Genomic DNA, 21,612 nt, shown 5'->3' with positions numbered 1-21,612 from the left:
CGTTCACATGGGTTTCCTCCAGGTGCTCCGGTTTCCCCCACAAGTCCGAAGACATGCACTGTAGGTGAAGTTGGTTAGCAAAATTGACCGTAGTGTATGTCTATGAATGTGTATGGATGTTTCTTAGTGATGGGTTGCAGCTGGAAGGGCTTCCGCTGCATAAGACATATGCAGGATAAGTTGGCGGATCATTGCACTGTGGTGACCCCAGATTAATAAAGAGACTAAGCTGAAAATAAAATGAGTGAATGAATTTCTAAACATAATAGTTTTAATAACTCCTCTCTAATAACTGATTTATTTTATCTTTGCCATGATGACAGCACATAATATTTTACTAGATATTTTTGAAGACACTTCTATCCAGCTTAAAGTGACATTTAAAGGCTTAACTAGGTTATTAGGTTAATCATTATATAATGATGGTTTGTTCTGTTGACGATCGATATGCTTAAGCCGGCTAATAATATTGACCTTAAAATGGTTCATAAAAAATTAAAAACTGCTTTTATTCTAGCCAAAATAAAACAAATAAGACTTTCTCCAGAAGAAAAAATATTATAGGAAATACTGTGAAAAATTCCTTGCTCTGTTAAACATCATTTGGGAAATATTTGAAAAAGATGTGCACCTGAAAGCTGAACATCTGTCTCTGAAACCTGTTTATGCGAATCTCTTTACAATCAGTATATTGAGGGATCTAAAGCTAATGGTTTTGTTGTTTTCCTTCCTTACAGACATGACGGGATCTGTCATGCATTATAAATGACCTCCTGCACATACATTACGGGTCATGTGAGATGAGCTCATATTCATGCTGACATGTGGGAATATACTGTGTCTGTGAGCGCCGTATCCGCCAATGTACTTTCTCAAAGGAGGCTTTTGGTGGGAATGAAGTCATAGTCACCTGCTGCTGATAGTGAGGGGGTTCGGGGGGTGATGCATTAGTATCAGCAAAGCAAAATACACTGAAAAATGTTTAATTGGATTAACTACTTTTTTTTAAGGTTAGTAGTAGCAAACAATTTATATGTGCTGAATTTAAAGAACAAATTCAGTTTAGTAATGTTTTACATAATTTGATTGTTTAAATTCAGCTAGGGTAGCATGGTGGCTCACAGCAAGAAGGTTAATGGTCCGAGCCTTAGCAGGGCCAGTTGGTATTTCTGTGTGGAGTTTGCATGTTCTCCCCTTGTTCGCGTGGGTTTCCTCCAGGTGCTCTGGTTTCCCCCACAGTCCAAAGACATGCGCTATAGGTGAATTTAATAAACTAATGTGGCCGTAGTGTATGAGCATGTAAATAAGTGGGTATGGGTGTTTTCCAGTACTTAGTTGCATTTGGAAGGGCATCCGCTGCATAAAATGCATGCTGTAATAGTTTGCGGTTCACTCTGCTGGGGTGACCCCTGATAAATAAGGGACTAAGCTGAAGGAAAATGAATGATGAAATGAATGTGTTCAGCCCATATAAATTGTTTGCAACCACAAAACATTTAGCACATCCAATTAATATTTTTTTTCAGTGTACATTATCAGATTACATTTTAAAAGTAACTAGTAAACATTACATTTTAGTTTCTGAGAAATAATCACAAGTTACTTTTTTTCCCCCACAAAGTAATGTCAGTTACTTTTTTTGACTGCTGGTTCTCCTCTTCCTGTGAGTGGAAATCAGTAGTAAGTGCAGATGTGGGCCCCATTTCAGAAAGAAGGTTAAGTGTTAACTCAGGCCCTGTTTACACTAGTGTGTTTTAGTTTTAAAACAGCGTTTTAGAATGAAAAAGATCCGCGTCCACTCCAGCGTTTCACCCAGCGTTTCTGAACAGCTCTCCGTCTACAACAAAATGCTGAAAACACACATCACGTGACCACACACATGCTCTGGCATGCGCTGCAGCCCATCTACCAAGATGAGAGTGTTCATCAAGGATCTCCCGCTGGATCTAATCTCACTATATTTGTTAAACGTGATATTTAATTCATATCTAACAACATATTCCCCGACTTTGGTCTTTTGAATCTACTACTTGATCTCGAGTAACGTACTTTGGCTGAGCGCAAAGATAAATGAATAATTAATCTAACCATGTAAATTCTGTATATTGAGTAATTGCTTGCTTTTATTTTCTATAATGTCTAAACTTATTGTACTTTATACTTTTATAATGGCCATTATTGATTATTAAAGCTGATATTTAGCAAAAGAGAGGGGATGTTTCGTAATTTCAATGAAATTGAAAGGAGACAGTTGTTATAGGCTCCGTTTTGTTGTGAATAAGCATGCAGTGAAGATGACGCTCATATATGCAGCACAACGCCTCAACATTTCTGATGTCTGTTAAGTTGTTAATATCAAAATGAAAATAGGCAGTTCCTTCATGTTTTCATTTTATTTATAAGAAATTGAAACAATGTAGTCAGGGTGATGTGAATAAGGTTATAAAGTACACTGTTCCTTTTGAAGATTTACCCGATATGTTCTCGGCAGTCTGTTTTCCTTATCAAACTTGCGAAGTCTGAACTTACAAAGAGAGGATGCAGAACTTTAACTGTGTGTAGGCTTCTTAATATTGAGGAAAAGCCCCAATCAGAGAGGCGAATGTAGGCAGCCCCGCCTCCGTTTTCAGATGTCTCCGTTTTCCCCCATCCACACTAAGATGGAGCAGCAGCATTTTAGAATAAAAACGGCCTCTTCAGCGTTTCCAAACTCTGGCGTAGTGTGGACAGATGGCGTAACCGTAGCAAAACTTATGCGTTTTCAAACTAAAACGTATTAGTGTAAACCGGGCCTCAGAGTTTGTTAACCCTGAAATGAGAGAAACTCTGGGTTTTCCCATTTTAAAATGGCAGGTTTGTCAAACTGGAGAAAGCAGGGTAAGTCAAGCCTGTTTCTGAAAGAGAGGTAACTTTAACTCAGAGTCAGTTACAGTGGAAACTTACTCTGTGAACCGAACCTGGTCAGGAGCAGGTTTTATTCTCTAAACTCTGAGTTTCTGTCGGTCTCCTCCCCTTTTTTAAAGACGAAGCGGTGTTTCTCACCTTCAAAGATGCGCATTAAAAAGATGGATGTAAACGCCAAGATGCAGATAAATGTTAAAAAATGCACATAAATATGTACGCGCATCACTGAGTACGATAAACTTTTTATTTGATTAGAAAAGATGCGCATAAACTATGATGAAAACACTTTTACAGAACAAATTCCAGTATACGCATTAAAAAGGGTCATGTGATTTTGTTGTAAGATCTCTTGCACATCTCACTTGCATAAAAACAGATTCAGGGGTCTTTTTTATTGATCTAGGCGAGAAGTGCAAAGCGCAGGGCGCAAAAGCATTGAGAGTGTGTCTTTGCTATTTTTAGGATGAAAAAATCTGCTGTGCACCGAGGCGCATGATCCAAACAGGGTTGAGCTTATTCTCTTAATGAGTTATGGGTGTGTTTTGAGAACAAAACCAATCAGAGTCTCATCTCCCATTCCCTTTAAGAGTCAGTTGCATCGCGCTGTAGCTCATTTGCTATTTACATGGCGGATTTTGTAAGTGGAAAAACTGAACATGGGCGAGGCAGTGGCGCAGTAGGTAGTGCTGTTGCCTCACAGCAAGAAGGTCGCTGGGTCGCTGGTTCGAACCTTGGCTCAGTTGCCGTTTCTGTGTGGAGTTTGCATGTTCTCCCTGCCCTCGCATGGGTTTCCTCCGGGTGGTCCGGTTTCCCCCACAGTCCAAAAACATGCGGTACAGGTAAATTGGGTAGGCTAAATTGTCCGTAGTGTATGAGTGTGTGTGTGAATGTGTGTGTGGATGTTTCCCAGAGATGGGTTGCAGCTGGAAGGGCATCCGCTGCATAAAAACTTGTTGGATAAGTTGGCGGTTCATTCCGCTGTGGCGACCCCGGATTAATAAAGGGACTAAGCCGATAAGAAAATGAATGAATGAAAACTGAACATTTCACTCGTGAGATACACTACATCTACAGCGTGAGAATGAGAGATGAGCCTCTTCATTCATTACTTTCACTCTCTTTTGTGGATCAGGAAACGTGTTGTTCTCTCCACTGAAGACATCCATTAGCCTACATAATTAATTTCATTTATTAAGCGCTAAGTTTTGTTTCAAAACTATTTCTAAATTCAGTTATATCCTAATACACATGCTGTGCCCCATATGGACTAAAACCTGACAAGTGGACAAATCTAGGCTTGTTTTTATTAAAATAATAAATAATACTTCTACTAACGATAACATTATACAAAAGCAAATTGTCATGAATAAACTGAAAAAGTCCCCCGAGATGAAGAAGGCATGAAGGGGGTGGGTTTTATATGTACAATTCTTTTGTAATATTTTAATCCTTTAATTCTTTTTCATTTGTAAAGATATTTCCGTATTGCTGTACATCCTGGAGATTAGACCTCCTCTCTGCTGGTCTATTCTGTGGCCTATTTTAGTTCCTCAAAGTAGCAACGTGCCAGCAATGCGCCTTAACACACCTCTTATCTAGAACGAAACACCCATGAGTCCACAAAGTGGCGCAAATGGAATTGCTATTTAAACAACAAGAAATTTATGGTCTGAAAATAGACCAACACGTCATAGAAACACATCTTGCGCCTTATTGCGCTGGGTGTATGATAGGGCCCTCAGTGTCCCTTAGTATCTTTAAAATGAGTAGAAACTTTGAATTTTCAAACTCAGGATGTTCATTGCTAAAGAGAGTTTTAATTTAATTTAATTTTATGTTATTTTTTATTATTATTATTCATTTATTTACCTTTGGCTAAGTCTCTCTATTTATCAGGGGTTGCAACAGTGGAATGAACTGCCAATTATTCCAGCATATGTTTTACGCAGCGGATGCCCTTCCAGTCGCAACCCAGCAAAAGGAATTTTGTTTATTTAATTTGATTTATTTTATTTTCATTTATATTATTTGATTTAATTTTATTTTTATTTTTTGTTTTTTAATCATTAATATTAATATTATTTTATAATTATTTTATATTATAATACATTTTATTTAATGATTTATTTATTTAGTTAGTTAGTTAGTTAGTTAGTTAGTTAGTTAGTTAGTTAGTAACTGTCAGCCTTGGATTTAATATAATTTCACTTTCTGCATAAAATACTTTTTTTACACAAAAAATAAATTAATCAAATATAAACATATAAATTAAATAAATTAAATAAATAAATAATTATTTTTTAATAATAATAATAATATTAAATATTATTATTATTGCAAGCATTTTTAACAAGCAATCCCAGCCAAGGTAAAAAAATAAAAATAAATAAATAAATAATGCAAAAGTAATCTAACGGATAACTTTCCTTTAAAAGTAACTATGTACCACATTTCGTTTTTTTTTTTACGAAAGTAATGCAACATTGTATTGCATTAATACAAAATAAAAATAAAAATTGCTCAGTCAATAAAAATGAAAGTCAAACTGTTAATTTGGAGAGATTGTTTGTCATTTTACTTAGCTTTGAATATTATTTGAAATGACAAAAAAAATACTATAATAGTTTTTTTTACAGTGTAGTCAACTAATCCATTTAAAAGCAGTGCATTTACTCACTTTTTTAAAAAAGTAAAGTTAACTAATTGCTTTTTACAGTGTATACCGAGGGCCTAATTTGTGCCAGAACATGCCGGATGAAATCTGATTCATCACATCATTTTACCGACCCCCCCTCCTCAGCCACCACCCTCCCCCGTCCACTGTCCACTTTCACTTTCTTCCACTTTTTTACCCCCTCCTATACCTGTATACAGTAATATAAGACTTGGTTTTGTTATTCAGAATCACATGTATGTATGAAATTTATTGTGCTGTTCTTTTTCAGAGCTTGAACATAGTGAAAGCTCTTCAAAATTTCCATCGAAGTTTAATTTCAAATGGTTTATTTTATTTTCAAGAAGAGGTGAACTATCCGCTGCTGCTTTCAGTAGAATGGCAATAAATATGATGTGAAATGGCATTCAAACTCACATTATTAGCATTTAACACTGAACACATGAGGTGTAGCTGAGGTGATCATGTGTTCAGTTTTCTGTTGTTCAGCTGCAAGAAATAGAAGCCGTTTCTAATATATTAATTTCAGATGTTGGTTCAAACAAAAACTTTTTAATATGCAAAATAATTCTCCTATTGCGTGCCATTTGCTTTTATATATAACGATTTAAATCAGTGTTGGTGTCAAGGTTAGATTTGGTTCGTGACGTCAGGTGACCAAAATTTAATGTCTAGCCTGTGTCTAAAGGACAGCGTTATTTTGCCGTCCAATGATGCGAAATGATGTTGATATTTTGTTGATTTTAGGTTGTGTCCAATATCAAGTTAACATCTTAAACCACACTGACATCAAATACTGTCATTTATTTTTCAAGAATGGCAACCAATGTCTAATAGACGTCATAGAAAAATAGGTTATAATAGCTGCACTTTTTTTTAAGTAAAGTGCAATTTAAGACTTGCTTTTCTGGTCCTGAAGCACATATATGCATGAAGTTTTTTGTGTTGTTCTTTTCAGAGCTCAAACTGTGTGAAAGCTCTTTAAAATTTCCAGAAGTTTCCACAAGAAACGACAGCATCTGACTTGGAATGAAGAGAGATGGTGAGTAAATGTTCATTTCTGAGTCCAGCTAATATTCTAAGATGAATGCAAATCATCTCCTTAGCCCGTCAAGCATTTATTTGACATTTAATCCATATCAGTTTGCCATGAATGAGTTATATGGAAACACATTACCATCAGTCTTATTCCGACTGCTCTTATGAGACTTCGAATATTCCCTTGTTTGAAGTCTAGAAAGTTTGTGACCTGCGCGAATGAAACTTTATGAGAACATCTCCCACTCGTGGCCCTTTAAACACTACATTAACCAACAGCTCCAGTGTTTGCTCTGGCACCGACTTCAAATGCTGACAAATGACTCCAGTGTCCTGAAAGTGTTTTAATGTTGAGGCGCTGGTGAAGTTTGATAGGGTAATTAGTCTATGGAGACCTGAAGTCTGGACTTCAATGAACGGTGGCTTTGTTCCAACGCATAGTGAGCTGACTATGTAGATAGCATTTAAAAGCATCATAGACGTGATGTGATGACCGCACAGTGCAATACAGACGCCAAAATACATTTGTAGCCACTGTTTACCATCTGTTTTCTCTCAATGAGACTCTTAATGTAATGACGTCAATGTCATGGCACATTTAAGTTGTTTGAAAATCTTTTATATCATGCGTTTTTATTATTTGCTTGTTGCTTAGTGTCATGATCACCAGCGATCAAACCCCCAGAGGTTGCTGGTAAACACCCACATTCACATGAACTACAAATTTGCTGATAAATGGACTTCAAGGACCAGTCATGCTTCTCACACACAACCGGTTCCAGATCCTGACTGATTGCATACACACAGCTGATGGTGCTTAAGTACTGATTACACACACATATATGCAGCTCACTTTGAAACCCTCATTGCTGAGTCTTGTTATCTTTTAAGTGACACTACAACTCGTTTTCCTTTGTCTGCCTTTGCCGTGTTTTTGATCCTTTGCCTTGCTTATTTGTTTAATTTTGTTTGCTTCCTGCCTCTGACCATCTACCTGTTATTTTGACTTCGACTCTGGATTGCCCTCATACATCTGTTTGCCCCAGTATTGACCACTGCTTGCCTGACGATTCTAATGCTGCGTTCACAGCAGACGCTCAAACAAATCGCGCTAATCACGTGTAAATAGCCGCGTGAACATTTGAGGTTACTCGCTTCATTCGCGCGTCAAACCCCGCTTCATTCGCGCATCAAATCCGCTTCATTCGTGCATCAAATTCACTTCAGAACTGACGCGGATTTGCGTGATGGGCAGGGCTTCTGTCTGTCCATTGACTCTAGCTTCGTTGCTAAATGGCTAACATGGATTTTATGAAGAAAATAACAGTGTTTATATGCTTTATGACGGCTAAAAACAGCGTCGATACGTTTAGGGCTGTGTCTGAGTCCACTACATTCTTTCAGAGGTGCATCCAGCTCTGTGAGCTCATAAACTCCACCACAAACTTAACCTGGATGATGGAGGCTTTCAGCGACGCTTCTGACTGAGCCGAGCCCAGTTTGATTAACTTTTTGTCGGTGTCGACTGGAGGATTTCCCCCCGGGACACCAACAACAGGCGATAGGTCACAATCTCGCCCCCACAACAGCAAGCTCCTGATTAGTTAACGTGGCGCGAATGTCCGCTGAAGTTTCGATTTTCAAACTTGAGCGATTCGCACAAAACGCGCGGCAAACATGCAAAACGCTCAATCCGAGCCACGCCATTCGCACCACGCCTATCGCGCAATTTTCGTCATTCCCGTGTATCACGCCGCAGGATGTCTATTCACGTGTTTGCATTGACTTATCATGTAAATCACTCGTATAATAAACATTGCAGGCATAATAAACCTGCATGTGGATCCTCACCTCTGTTGTCAGTGTCACAACCCGTGTAACACTTAGAATACATTGTTATTAAGCAGTGATTAAAATCCCATAATGCATTTTGAATGTCAATTAATCACAATATATGGAAACCAAAAACTTTTTCAATTATGTTTCAAACTAATTGTTTTCAACTTTTTAAGTTCAAAGAGAAATAAACTATTGTTAGTTTGTTATAATTTTTTTGTTATTATTATTAAGTTGTATTAATTGGTACCTGAGCAGCAATAAATACACTTTAAAATATAAGGAGTTTTCATGTGATTTGCTAAACTAGTAGGGTTTTTAAATTAATGAATGCATAGCAATCGTGATAGCCTTGAAACCGTGATTATTCCTCTATTGACTATAATAGTACTAACAAAATCATACTTAATTGATGTCCACTATTGTCATTTGTTCATCAGGTATGGCAACCAAAATCCAACATCTGATAGACGTCATAGTGGTTACGTCCACACAACGTCAAGCTGTAACATTATTAGACGTTGATATTTGGTTGATTTTAGGTTGGACGAAGACGTCAACCCTGATGGTGGGTTCTGAGGTCAACCTGATTTTTATTTCCAAACAAACGTCCCTACAATGTTGGGGTACAATGTCAATCTGACGTCATGTTGACGTATTGTGCCTGCTGGGTTAGTTTAATAAGTTCTAATTAAAATCAGGGTATCCGCGGGGTCTTAAATATCAAAAGCTAATTTTTAGGCCTTAAAAAGTCTTAAATCTACAGAAATATTGTGTTGTTGGTATTACATGTTTTGACGGGTCTAAATTTTCTGTTTTTCATGTATAGCTCCCCAATTTGGCAATTAACACCCATACAATCACCAACAATCTATCTCAATAAAACTTTTAAACTTTGTATTTAAAAAAAAAAAAGCTCAGGATACTGACCTGACCTGTTGTCACGATAACCAGCGATCGTTCTCCATAGATTGCTGGTTCCCACACAATAACCATGGTCTACACTTCCACCTTTTCCTGGACTACATATTCAGACATACACTTCGCCCAGACACCCATGGTCACTCATCTAGACTGATTACACTTGCAACACTTGAGGACTATCAGAAACTGATTGCATTCACTACATAAGCCACACATTCATCCTTTCAGTTTGCTGAGTCTTGTTAATCTGTTGATAACACTACAACGCGTCTTGTTTCCCGTGTTTCGACCCAGCCTTGTTCATCCTTGCTCTCCTGTTTAGCCACCTGCCTTACGACCCATAGCCTGTTTACTGACTACGATTCTGGACTGCCTGTACATACCCGTTGGCACCTGTATTGACCTTTGCTTGCCTGACTACGATTAAACCTGCATATTGGATCTTACCCAGTTGTGTGTGTTATCCCCCGACGTTACACCTGTATTATTATTGTATTATTAAATTAAAATCATTTTTGTTTAAAATTTTTTCCTAACTGGGATATTCAAAAAAATCCTTAGCATTTAGCCTTGTGTAAGTCTAAAATTTCAATCATAATGGTCTTAAAAATGTCTTAAAGTCCTAAATTTAACTTTGAAACCTGCAGAAACCCTGGAAATAAAAACATATGTTGTCATGACCTATTGATCATATTTTGTTTACAATGCACTAATGATTATTTGGTAAGACTTTACAAAAAGGGTTTATTGGTTCATGTTAGTTAATGTATTTACTAACAAGAACAAACACTGAACAATACATTAATTACAGTATTGATTTCATATCAGTTAATATTCATTCATTCATTCATTTTCTTGTCGGCTTAGTCCCTTTATTAATCCGGGGTCGCCACAGCAGAATGAACTGCCAACTTATTCAGCAAGTTTTTATGCAGCGGATGCCCTTCCAGCCGCATTTCTGGGAAACATCCACACACACATTCACACACACACTCATACACTACGGACAATTTAGCCTACCCAATTCACCTGTACCGCATGTCTTTGGACTGTGGGGGGAACTGAAGCACCCGGAGGAAACCCACGCGAAGGCAGGGAGAACATGCAAACTCCACATAAAAACGCCAACTGAGCCGAGGTTTGAACCAGCGACCTTCATGCTGTGAGGCGACAACACTGCCTACTGCGCCACTGCCTAGCCCTAGTTAACGTTAGTTAGTGAAATAAAAGTTGTTCATTGTTACTGCATGTTAACTTGCGGTGCATTTACTAATGTCAACAAGCATGAATTTGGATTTTAATAATGCACTGGTAAATGTTAACTATAATTAATACATGCTGTACAAGTATCATTCATACTTAGTTCATGTTAGTAAATACAAAAACTTATGAAACCTTATTGTAAAGTGTAACCGATTTATTTGCTTTACTATAACATCAACTCTATTGAAACCAGTAGTGAATCCAGCTACTTCATTTATAGAGCAAGTGACATTCTGAATGCGGTTCTGTTTTAGAAATAAGCAGCCATAAATATAGGCAGCAGAAAGCACAGCAGTGTGTTTGTGGCTCCTGCATGAGCTAATTCTGTTTTTCTTAATGGGTGAATCACTGGAATAGGCTTCGCGTTTGCCTGCTTTAGGCTGGAGCAGAAGCAGCATGCCTGCCAACATGTGTTGCAATCATTGAGATCAGCTCTCTCTGGCTGATAGTCCAGCACTTTTGCTTCAGATTTCTGTAACTCCTTTAACTCTTATGTACTGTTGAAATTGACTACCCTTTTGTTATGTTGGGTGCTGTTTATGACCTGCGTTATAATGGCATTTGCAAAGCCATGACATCATGTACAGTGTATCCGGAAAGTAGTGCTTCACTTTTTCCCACATTTTCAATGTTAGAGCCTTATTCCAAAATGGATTAAATTTATTTTCCTCAAAATTGTACACACAATACCTCGTAATGACAATGTGAAAAAAGAGTTTTTTGAAATTGTAGCAAATTTATTTAAAATAAAAAACCTGAAAAATCACATGTACATCAGTATTCACAGCCTTTGCCGTCAAGCTCTTAATTGAGCTCAGGTATATTCTGTTTCCACTGATCATTCTTGAGATGTTTCAGCAGCTTCACCTGTGGTAAATTCAGTTGATTGGACATGATTTGACAAGGCATACACCTGTCTATATAAGGTCCCAGGGTTGACGGTGCATGTCAAATCAAAAACCAAGCATGAAGACAAAGGAATCGTCTGTAGACCTCCGAGACAGGATTGTCTAGAGGGACAAGGCTGGGGGAAGGTTACAGAAAAATTTCTGCTGCTCTGAAAGTTCCAATAAGCACAGTGGCCTCCATCATCCGTAAGTGGAAGATGTTTGAAACCACCAGGACTCTTCCTAGAGCTGGCCGGCCATCTAAGCTGAGTGATTGGAGGAGAAGGGTCTTAGTCAGAGAGGTGATCAATAACCCAATAGTCACTCTGTTCCAGCGTTCTTCTGTGGAGAATCAAGAACCTTACAGAAGGACAACCATCTGTGCAGTAATCCACCAATCAAGCCTGTATGATAGAGTGGCCAGACTGAAGCCACTCGCCGTCTGGAATTTGCCAAAAGACATCTGAAGACTCTCAGACCATAAGAAACTAAATTCTCTGGTCTGATGAGACTAATATTGAACTGTTTGGAGTGAATGCCAGGCGTTACATTTGGAGAAAACCAGGCACTGCTCATCATCAGGCTAATACCATCCCTACAGTGAAGCATGGTGGTGGCAGCATCATGCTGTGGGGATGTTTTTCAGCAGCAGGAACTGGAAGACTAGTCAGGATAGAGGGAAAGATGAATGCAGCGATGTACAGAGACATCCTGAATGAAAACCTGCTTCAGAGTGCTCTTGACCTCAGACTCAGACGGTTTATATTCCAGCAGGACAATGACCCAAAGCACACCGCCGAAATAACAACGGAGTTGCTTCACAACAACTCGGTGAATGTCCTTGAGTGGCCCAGCCAGAGCCCAGATCTAAATCTTATTGAACATCTCCGGAGATGGATGTACACCGTCACTTCTCATCCAACCTGATAGAGCTTGAGAGGTACTGCAAAGAGGAATGGGCAAAAATTCCCAAAGACAGGTGTGCCAAGCTTGTGGCATCATATTCAAAAAGACTTGAGGCTGTAATTGCTGCCAAAGGTGCATCAATAAAGTATTGAGCAAAGGCAGTGAATACTGATGTAGATGTGATTTTTCAGTTTTTTTATTTTGAATAAATTTGCAACAATTTCAAACAATCTTTTTTCACATTGTCATTATGGGGTATTGTGTGGAGAATTTTGAAGAAATAAATGAATTTAATTCACTTCAGCTGTAACATTAAAAATAGGTCGAAAAAGTGAAGCGCTATGAATACTTTCCGGATGCACTGTACTTATGCATTCTTGATTGTTGGTGGTTTTCCCTGTTTGGAAGGGTTCAAAGGGGTAATTTGTACTTCAAAATGTCATTATAATGGAAGTCAATGAAGCAGAAACAACCACAAATGCAACAAGAGAGTAGTAAATTTGCCTGCATTGTTAATTTTTCATTTATTTTTCAAAGCATGTTCCCACCTTGATTTTCCATTTTCCAGTTGCTGAAACACAGACAAGGTTGTGGCTAAATTAAGACTCAAAATCACCCCAGAGTCGATAAAAACATCCCCAACAAGTATATAAGTAGATGATAGTTTAATTTGCACCTAATGTTGCGTTAAAACAGCATAAAATACAATAATAATAATGTGGTAATAATATGGTATAATATAGGAGTAATGTCTTAATGGCATAGTCACTCTATTTTAATGCTATTTGCAACTATGTTTTCCAACTGTGTGCAAAATCCAATTTGCAGTAATTTCAGTGGCACGGTATGAAACAGTTTCTCATTTGAAATGTTGACTGACTCAAACGTTGACGTAATGGTGCAGAACATTCATACTGTTTGGATTGGATTGAAAATAAAAATAGACCAAAAGAAACATTTTCTTCATGGCAATGATGATGATGAAGCAAAATGACGAGCTGAAAGAAGCTTTATTTAATAAATCTAAAAATGACCACCAAAAGACTTTTAGAAAATGTGTGTTCCTGTCATCCCTAGAGATCAGACGGCCTTTTATCACACAGAACAAAGGACACGACTGAATGCAACAGAAAGTGTGTTGAAATGTCCAAAATGACGCAGGAATCATTAGGAAATAGTGTTTTGAGTTTTGTGTTTTTGGGTAATTATTGCCATATAAAAGTGACAGAATTGCTAGTTTAGCTAGTCTGGATTGTAGATCTCCATTGTATTCAGTGTTTCTTGATTATTATCCTTCTCTCTTAAACATTTTAAGTAGTGATATATATAGACATGATGTATATATAGCGATAAATTCTTATTTCCATTGTTAATTTTTTATCCGTACAATATAATTGTTGTGACTGACCAATCTGAAATGACTATTTCAGACAGTTGTGTATATATACTTATATTTAAATATTATACTATATATATATATATATATATATATATATATATATATATATATATATATATATATATATATATATATATATATATGACTGTGTTTACATGGACATCAGTAATGAAATTATTTGCGAAATTATTAATTTGTGGACTTTAACTGCAGTTTGGCTCCTTCACTTTATATCAGGAACATTTCCTGCATGCCCCCTGAGACAAACAAGACATTAGATGCGAGGAATTGCTGGAAAAGTGTAGCAGGAAAAAAAATCCTCAGCATTTCTCTATAACTTAGATGCACTTGGTAGGTGCAGAGAATAGTATCAGAAAGCCGTGTGTGTAGACTATCCTGTCACAAAATGCAGCAAAAATCCTACACGACAGTAATGGTTTGATTGCGGTGTTTGTATGTTTACAGACGGAGAGCAGCATTTACAGAGGATCTTTCAGCTTATAATATTGTAAAATTGTTGCTGCAGATTTGTTGGCTGCACATCCATGATGCTAATCCCCAGTTTCACCACATCCCAAAGCCGCTCTATTGGATTGAGTTCTGGTGACTTTGGAGGCCAATTGAGTACAGTGAACTCACTGTCATGTTCAAGAAACCAGTTTGAGATAATTTGCACTTCATGACATGACATGTTATGCTTCTGGAAGTAGCCATCAGAAGATGGGTCCACTGTGGTCATAAACAGATGGAAATAGTCAGCAACAATACTCTGGTAGACTGTGGCAATGACACGATGGTCAATTGGTACAAATGGGCCCAAAATGTGCCAAGAAAATATCCCCCACACCATTACACCACCATCACCAGCCTGAACAACTGGTACAAGGCAGGATAGATCAATGCTTTCATGTTGTTGATGCCAAATTGTGACCCTACCATACAAATGACGCAGCAGAAATCAAAACTCATTAGACCAGGCAACGTTTTTCCAATATTCAATTGCGCAATTTTGGTGAGCCTGTGTAAATTGTAGCCTCAGTTTCCTGTTCTTAGCTGACAGTGTGGTGTGGTCTTCTGCTGCTGTTGCCCATCCGCCACAAGGTTCGACGTGTTGTGCATTCAGAGATGCTCTTCTGCAGACCTCGGTTGTAACGAGTGGTTATTTGAGGTCATTTTCCTCTGACCTCAGGCATCAACAAGGCATTTGTACCCTCAGTACTGCCGCTCACTGGAAATTTTTTTCGGACCGTTCTCTTTAAACCCTAAAGAAACCCTCAGACCAGTTTGTCTGGCACCAACAACCATGCCACGTTCAAAGTCAGTAAATCACCTTTCTTCCCCTTTCTGATGCTTGGTTTGATCTGCAGCAGATGCTGCCTTGATGGCTGATTAGAAAGTTGTGTTAATGAGCAGTTGGACAGCTGTACCTAATAAAGTGGCCGGTGAGTGTCTTTTGCTGTTCATTATTCACATACAGCTGACTGTTTTGAAATTTGATGCATAACCCGTATATTTGAATTATTAATTCAAAAGATTTTCCTCAGATTTCCAGAAACCATAAGTGGTTGCTACGGTGTTGTCATTCAGCTGCTAGTTTAATTATTTTTCTAAATAAATAGTTTAAATAGCAGATTCCCTTTGCTTCCCGTTATGATCATTTCTGCTGTTTATTACCGCTCTCTATTAAACACCCGTTGTTTACGAACGCATAAATAGTTCCATTTTTAATCAAAATCATTCGTCAAACCCTTTTCTAATCAAACCATTTCCATATTATGCCATAACTAAAGGCTGTCCAAGCGAAACCCTGCATTCAATTACCTCGAGACTCAACATCAACTTTTTTTATAATAGTAATAAATTGTAGCTTAGTCTCAGGACTGCAATATGAATCAGCACATGTTATACTTCGCCTGATGCATTGGGCAGATTTCACGAGAGCCCATTGATGGATCTGTCTCCGTCCGATCTAATTAAGACAAACATTAGCGTCTGGACTTCACAAACTCATGTGCTTCAGTTTTGCAGCTCTGGACTCTGCTTGCAGCGTTAATATATATACATATATATATATATATATATATATATATATATATATATATATATATATATATATATATATATATATTAAACCCCTTTTTTATATTACCCAAATGATGTTTAAAAGAGCCAGGACATTTTCACAGTATGTCTGATAATATTTTTTCTTCTGGAGAAAGTCTTATTTGTTTTATTTTGGCTAGAATAAATGTTTTAATTAAAAAAAAACATTTTTATTATTATTAAGTTAGTTATTAAGTAAGTTATTTTTTATTATTAGTAAGTCGAAAACAATCTAAAGACACAACTGGAGTGATGATAAGATAATTGGAGCTGTCAGATGAACGCCGCTCACTTTAACGTTAATTTTGCTGAATCACTGTGCTTGTCACTGGGTGACGAGCTGTTATAATATGCTGAAAGCATTATGTAAACAATATATATATAATAGGTAAGTAATATATCTTATTTCTAAGACAACAACAAACTCTGCACCGCATCTGATGTCATCCCCTCGCTGTAAATGCTAGGGCTCCCAGTTGCTTTCTGCCACCTCCCTGCGCGCGCATCCTGAATGTTTACAAACATGGTAATTGGTCTATAGAATACAAAAAAAAAGGTTTTATAGAATTATCTGTATGTGTTTTCTTACACAACTCATGGCTGAGAATTGGGTTTATCAAGTCTTACCTCCCTGACTGATCATACCTTCTTTTTTTGCTTCATACAAAAATCTATCAGGAGCCATGTTTAGTGTAAATAAGATCACCAACATATTTAAACTTTGTTTTGTCGACTTGCAAAACTCACTGCGCGCCGACACCTCCGCATAAAAGACCGCTATTACACCGGTTAGACAATGTATGAGTGGCGCTTGTATTTATTCGGCGTGGGACAGGGAGAAGAGCAGCTTGTCAGCGTCAATCAGAAGCGGTGCGTGAGGCACGTGAGTATGGTTTTTTCTGTGCACATGCTCAGTTTGCTTTTTGATTAAACTACATTGCTTTCAACAGTGTTGGTTGCACATAGAGAATAACATCTTTATTCTGCGATCACCACTTAAATACACTTGCATATAAAGTAAATTAAATCTCAATGCATTTACTGGTGCACACTGCAAAAAATGGCTTTCTTACTTAGATTTTTTGTCTTGTTTCTAGTCCAAATATCTAAAAGTTCTTAAATCAAGAAGCATTTAAGACAAGCAAAACATATTGTCTTGTTTTAAGAAATAATATGCCAAAATGAAGTAAATTTTTTCCTTAAATCAAGCTAAATAATCTGCCAATGGGGTAAGCAAAATAATCTTATCACAAATCGAAAAACAAGATTATTTTGCTTACCCCATTGGCAGATTATTTTGCTTGATTTGAGGAAAAACTCACTTCAGGTTCTGGAACTGTTCAGCAAAACAGTGACACGGACACCGATGTTAAACAGCCACAGCGATCAGCTGTTCTATTATATTGTAGACGGCGACGGGGTCGAGAATACTCGCTCTGCAGACATGCTCGTGTCTGAATCCACAAGTATTGTTATTGTTGTAACAGCCAAGAGAGGAGATAAAACGTTACCTCACAAACACGCCAGCAGGTCAAATGAGCCACATAGTGTGAGAGAGAGAGTTTATAGCTTTTATTTTCTCCATAGCTGGCTTCTGATGTACATCCTTGTCAGTGAAAGACTGTCCAGCAAACCCACACACTGCAAAAAATGCTTTTCTTACTTAGATTTTTTGTCTTGTTTCTAGTCCAAATATCTGAAAATTCCTAAATTAAGAAGAATATTCTAGACAAGAAAAACATTTTTTTTTTTTGAGAAATAATATGCCAATAATAAGTGAGTTTTTCCTTAAAACAAGCAAAATAATCTGCCAATGGGGTAAGCAAAATAATCTTACGTCAAAAGAAAAAGCAAGATTATTTTGCTTACCCCATTGGCAGATTATTTTGCTTGTTTTAAGGAAAAACTCACTTATTATTGGCATATTATTTCTCAAAACGAGACAATATGTTTTGCCTGTCTAGAAAATGCCTCTTGATATAAGAAATTTTAGATATTTAGACTAGAAACAAGACAAAAAATCTAAGCAAGAAAAGCATTTTTTGCAGTGCAAGCAGTGAGTTGTGTACAGTTATCTGCTTCCTAAGTAGCATTTTACTTACTCGCGGTCTTCTCCCTCGCCATAGTAAATAAGCAACCGCCACATAACGCATATGTCATAAATGACATCAGTACATAATAACTGGTTATGATCATCACTGAACCAATGTTTGCGTCTGCCTCACAGAAACAATACATTTTGACATCCCTAATATACAGTATGATCTTAAATATGTTAAAGGTTGCCAGAATTCTTCATAATTTTTTACTTTAAAGGGCACATAGTTTACCCCATTTTTATGATTTAATATTCATATTATGGTTCTTCTGAGTGTGCCAGTTTAGGTTCAGTTCAAAAAACAGTTCAGATGTTTTTATTATAATGTGTAAAAAGTGTCATGTTGGGGGCGTTTACACAGCTCGCTGTTTAGGGGTGTGTTGCTTCACATGAAAATAAGCTTCGGTTTCCCGTCCAACGTAACAAGGGGGCGGAGCCAAGAGCTCACCCCTTCTGTGTTTGGCAACAGACAGGCAGACTGTAAGGCCTGATTTATACTTGTGCGTCAGGTGACCGGCGTAACCCACGGTGCATGCAACGCGCGTGGCTGTGCATTTATACTTCTGCGCGCTGTCTCTGTCGGTCTGCATTAACACTTCCTAAACGCTAGTTGGCAGTGAGGTGTAAATGTTCCTCTGTGTCGAGTTTCTTCGCTACTTTTTTGCTTTTCCTGAACACTTCCGGGATGTAAAAGTGGCTCAAACTCGCTCATTTTGAGGCAGGAACCGGTGGACGAGCAACAACTTTAACTATGAGGTAAACACAAAACAAAACTTTCCATCCGGAGCTCCTTCACGGGACTCCACACTTGTAAACAATCGCTCGCGCGGCGTCGCGCCATTCGCGCGGCTCTCGGTCCCGCCCAGACTCGTCAGCGCTACCGAGCCGACCAATCACAGAGCTTACTCTACGCGGCGTTGCGACGTGTAGTTACATTTTTTGAGAGGTGCACGTCAGTGACGGCGATGGCCACGGCGAAGGGCTATGCGTCAGCGCCGTAGCATACGCCGGTGTTTGACGCAGAAGTATAAATCAGCCTTAAGACGGAGCAGGAGTAAGAGGATTATTCGGCCTCGTATTATTCGTACATGTATTCGGCCGTACATGTACGACTCGGACACAGACCAAGCAGAGAGTACACAATCATTAATGTGTTTGAATAGATTTACAGACAACTGTGTGCTAGTTTAAAGTGCTGAGCTTGTACACTGATACTAATAACCACGCACACTGCATTAACTTTGACTGAGGCACTGGATGCGCCGTGACACGGCACACCAAACACTCTCTGTGGCGCAGCTGAAACATAAAGTGTCTCGAATCATCGCACCACACATTCTAGAACTCCAAACACAGGCCTCCATCAGGGTAAACACAACGACGGCTGGGCACCACGGACAGTTTGAAGCGCCAATTGTGTTTACCCTGACAGAAACCACGCTCAGAACTCCAAAATACATGGCGCTGCGACAGCGTTGCGCAACGCAGAGCGGCGCTTTTGGTGTGCGACCTGCAGGCAAGTTTGTTTTGCAGCGCGCTTGCACTTTTCCAGCTGCACCTAGTTAAGAATACAGAGAGCTTCTGTGAACGTGAGAAATGCAAACGGTAGACGCAATGAAAAGTACACGTTTGCAAACCTACCTAAAGATACAACCAATAATTCTGATTAGAGTGTTAATGTGGAGAATATTGATCTTGTGTTGAACCTAATAAGCCTTACATCTAAAAATAGAGCAAGGGTGTTCCTTTAGCGAGTTCGCTTTGACTTGCGCTGAAAATGGCGGATGTGAATCAACAAGCAGGATATGATGACGTGCCTGTCAATCAATATTGTTGGGCAGGGGGACTGCACTTCTACGTCAAGTTGTGGTCGGTCTGAAAACCGATCCAATTGGTCCACTGTTTTTATGTTGTTAAATTAAAAAAAAAGGACTGGGTGTGTTTATATCACCATAATATGACAGTTTATACACTATACCTACACACATGTCTGTCCAAACAGCTTGAAAAGTAGATTTTTTACCATAGGTGCCCTTTAATTCTTTTGCATTTGTTTGGTTCTGGATTTAGTATTTGTTCAATTACTTGATTTTCATTGCTTAGAAGTTTGCAAACATGGTAGTGTAAGTTTTCGTTTTAGTCGTAGTTGGAACTACAATAACTAAAACTGTAACAAAAAAAATTCATTCATTCATTCGGCTTAGTCCCTTATTTATCAAGGATCGCCACAGCGGAATGAACCATCAACTATTCCAGCATATATTTTACGCAGCGGGTGCCCTTCCAAATGCAACCCAGTACACTCATACACGCATTCACACACACACACACACACACACACACACACACACACACACACACACACACACACACTACGGCTGATTTAGTTTGTTCAATTCACCTATTGCGCATGTCTTTGGACTGTGGTAGAAAACGAAGAACCTGGAGGAAACCCACAACAACATGGGGAGAACATGCAAACTCCACACAGAAATGCCAACTGGCTCAGCCGGGATTCGAACCAGCGACATTCTTGAGGTGAGGCGACAGTGCTAACCACTGAGCCACAGTGCCGCCCTATATATATATATATATATATATATATATATATATATATATATATATATATATATATATATATATATATATATATATATATATATATATATATATATATATATATATATATATATTTTTTTTTTTTTTTTTTAAATAAAGGCTTTTTTCACTGACTTTTGTAGTTCCATTAGGATTTTTGTAAATAAAAATGTTTTCGCAAAAATAATAGCAAAATTAAACAAAAACGTTAAATAAACTCAAACTAGAATTAAATGAAATGTGCAGCACATTTAAAAGAAACAGTATCGACATGAAATAAAAAGTCATTTCGGAAATGCTGCACCAGAACAAACTTGAGTCATGCGATACAGTTTGTTTTTTCAGCACATGTTTGCTGGATGCCAGTCCCAACATCTGTTTTCTGAGCCCCTGAATCAGGTGTGGCTAAACGCATAGAAAGTTTCCATTGAAGAACAATCGAACACTCACCAAAGCTGAGCATTTTCGCTTCTTGTGTTGCGAGTCTCGTCCTGCGAGCAGTCGTTTTGTAGAGTATCCCAGAGGGAAGACGCTGGTCAATTCAGCATGATAAAAGTCCAGCGCTGAACAAGTTCGCTCTCTGTGCTCTGAAAAGCCTCTGTTTGCTGGCTCTCGCTCTCTTCCAGTGCTGCCAGAGGCTGTCAGAGAGTTAAGAGGAGCGTTTGTAACTGCCGCCTCCCTCCTTTTCCAGAGAACACAAGCAGCGACTCACAGAAACGCTCACCAAATCACTGCCCCCTTCCTGTCTGACAGCTAGAGAGAGAGAGAGAGAGAGAGACTTTTCCCCTGTCTATAAGTGACCTTACACCTAGTCGTTCTACTGGCCACCAGGGATGTATAAGGAGGAGATTTTTTCTTTGATTGAATGAATGCTTTCTTTGTAGATTCATTCATTGAAGTAGACGCGTTTTTGGTTTCATTCGCTGATGTTGCGATACAAAAGGAGCAGTTTTGAAGAATGCTCATGCTGCTTTTGATCATA

General features: G+C 38.2%; 2 protein-coding genes and 1 long non-coding RNA gene across 17 annotated transcripts in view; 1 reads left to right on the top strand and 2 right to left on the bottom strand.

Moving 5' to 3' along the window:
- Nucleotides 1-21,319, bottom strand: part of il16 (interleukin 16) — a 114,990-nt gene extending 93,671 nt beyond the window's left edge. For all 7 annotated transcript variants that reach the window (XR_012383146.1, XR_012383143.1, XR_012383144.1 and 4 more), the window contains exon 1: nt 21,081-21,319. Coding sequence is in view for 2 of the 7 variants with exons in the window: in XM_021477711.3 (XP_021333386.2) it covers nt 21,081-21,093 (13 nt within the window). In the remaining 5 variants the exon portion in view is untranslated. The remainder of the gene's footprint in view (nt 1-21,080) is intronic.
- cemip (cell migration inducing hyaluronidase 1) overlaps nt 1-21,612 on the bottom strand; it is a 1,140,081-nt gene that overhangs the window by 651,750 nt on the left and 466,719 nt on the right. The window lies entirely within an intron of this gene.
- Nucleotides 1-21,612, top strand: part of LOC141375309 (uncharacterized) — an 89,362-nt gene that overhangs the window by 33,495 nt on the left and 34,255 nt on the right. For all 9 annotated transcript variants that reach the window (XR_012383149.1, XR_012383153.1, XR_012383150.1 and 6 more), the window contains one exon: nt 6,537-6,620. This is a non-coding gene — a long non-coding RNA (uncharacterized lncRNA). The remainder of the gene's footprint in view (nt 1-6,536; nt 6,621-21,612) is intronic.

Source organism: Danio rerio, chromosome 7 (genome assembly GCF_049306965.1).
Source record: "Danio rerio strain Tuebingen ecotype United States chromosome 7, GRCz12tu, whole genome shotgun sequence".
Taxonomy (NCBI): Eukaryota; Metazoa; Chordata; class Actinopteri; order Cypriniformes; family Danionidae; genus Danio; species Danio rerio.
The sequence above is the reverse complement of the archived record's forward strand: the minus strand, read 5'-3'. Positions and strand labels throughout refer to the sequence as shown.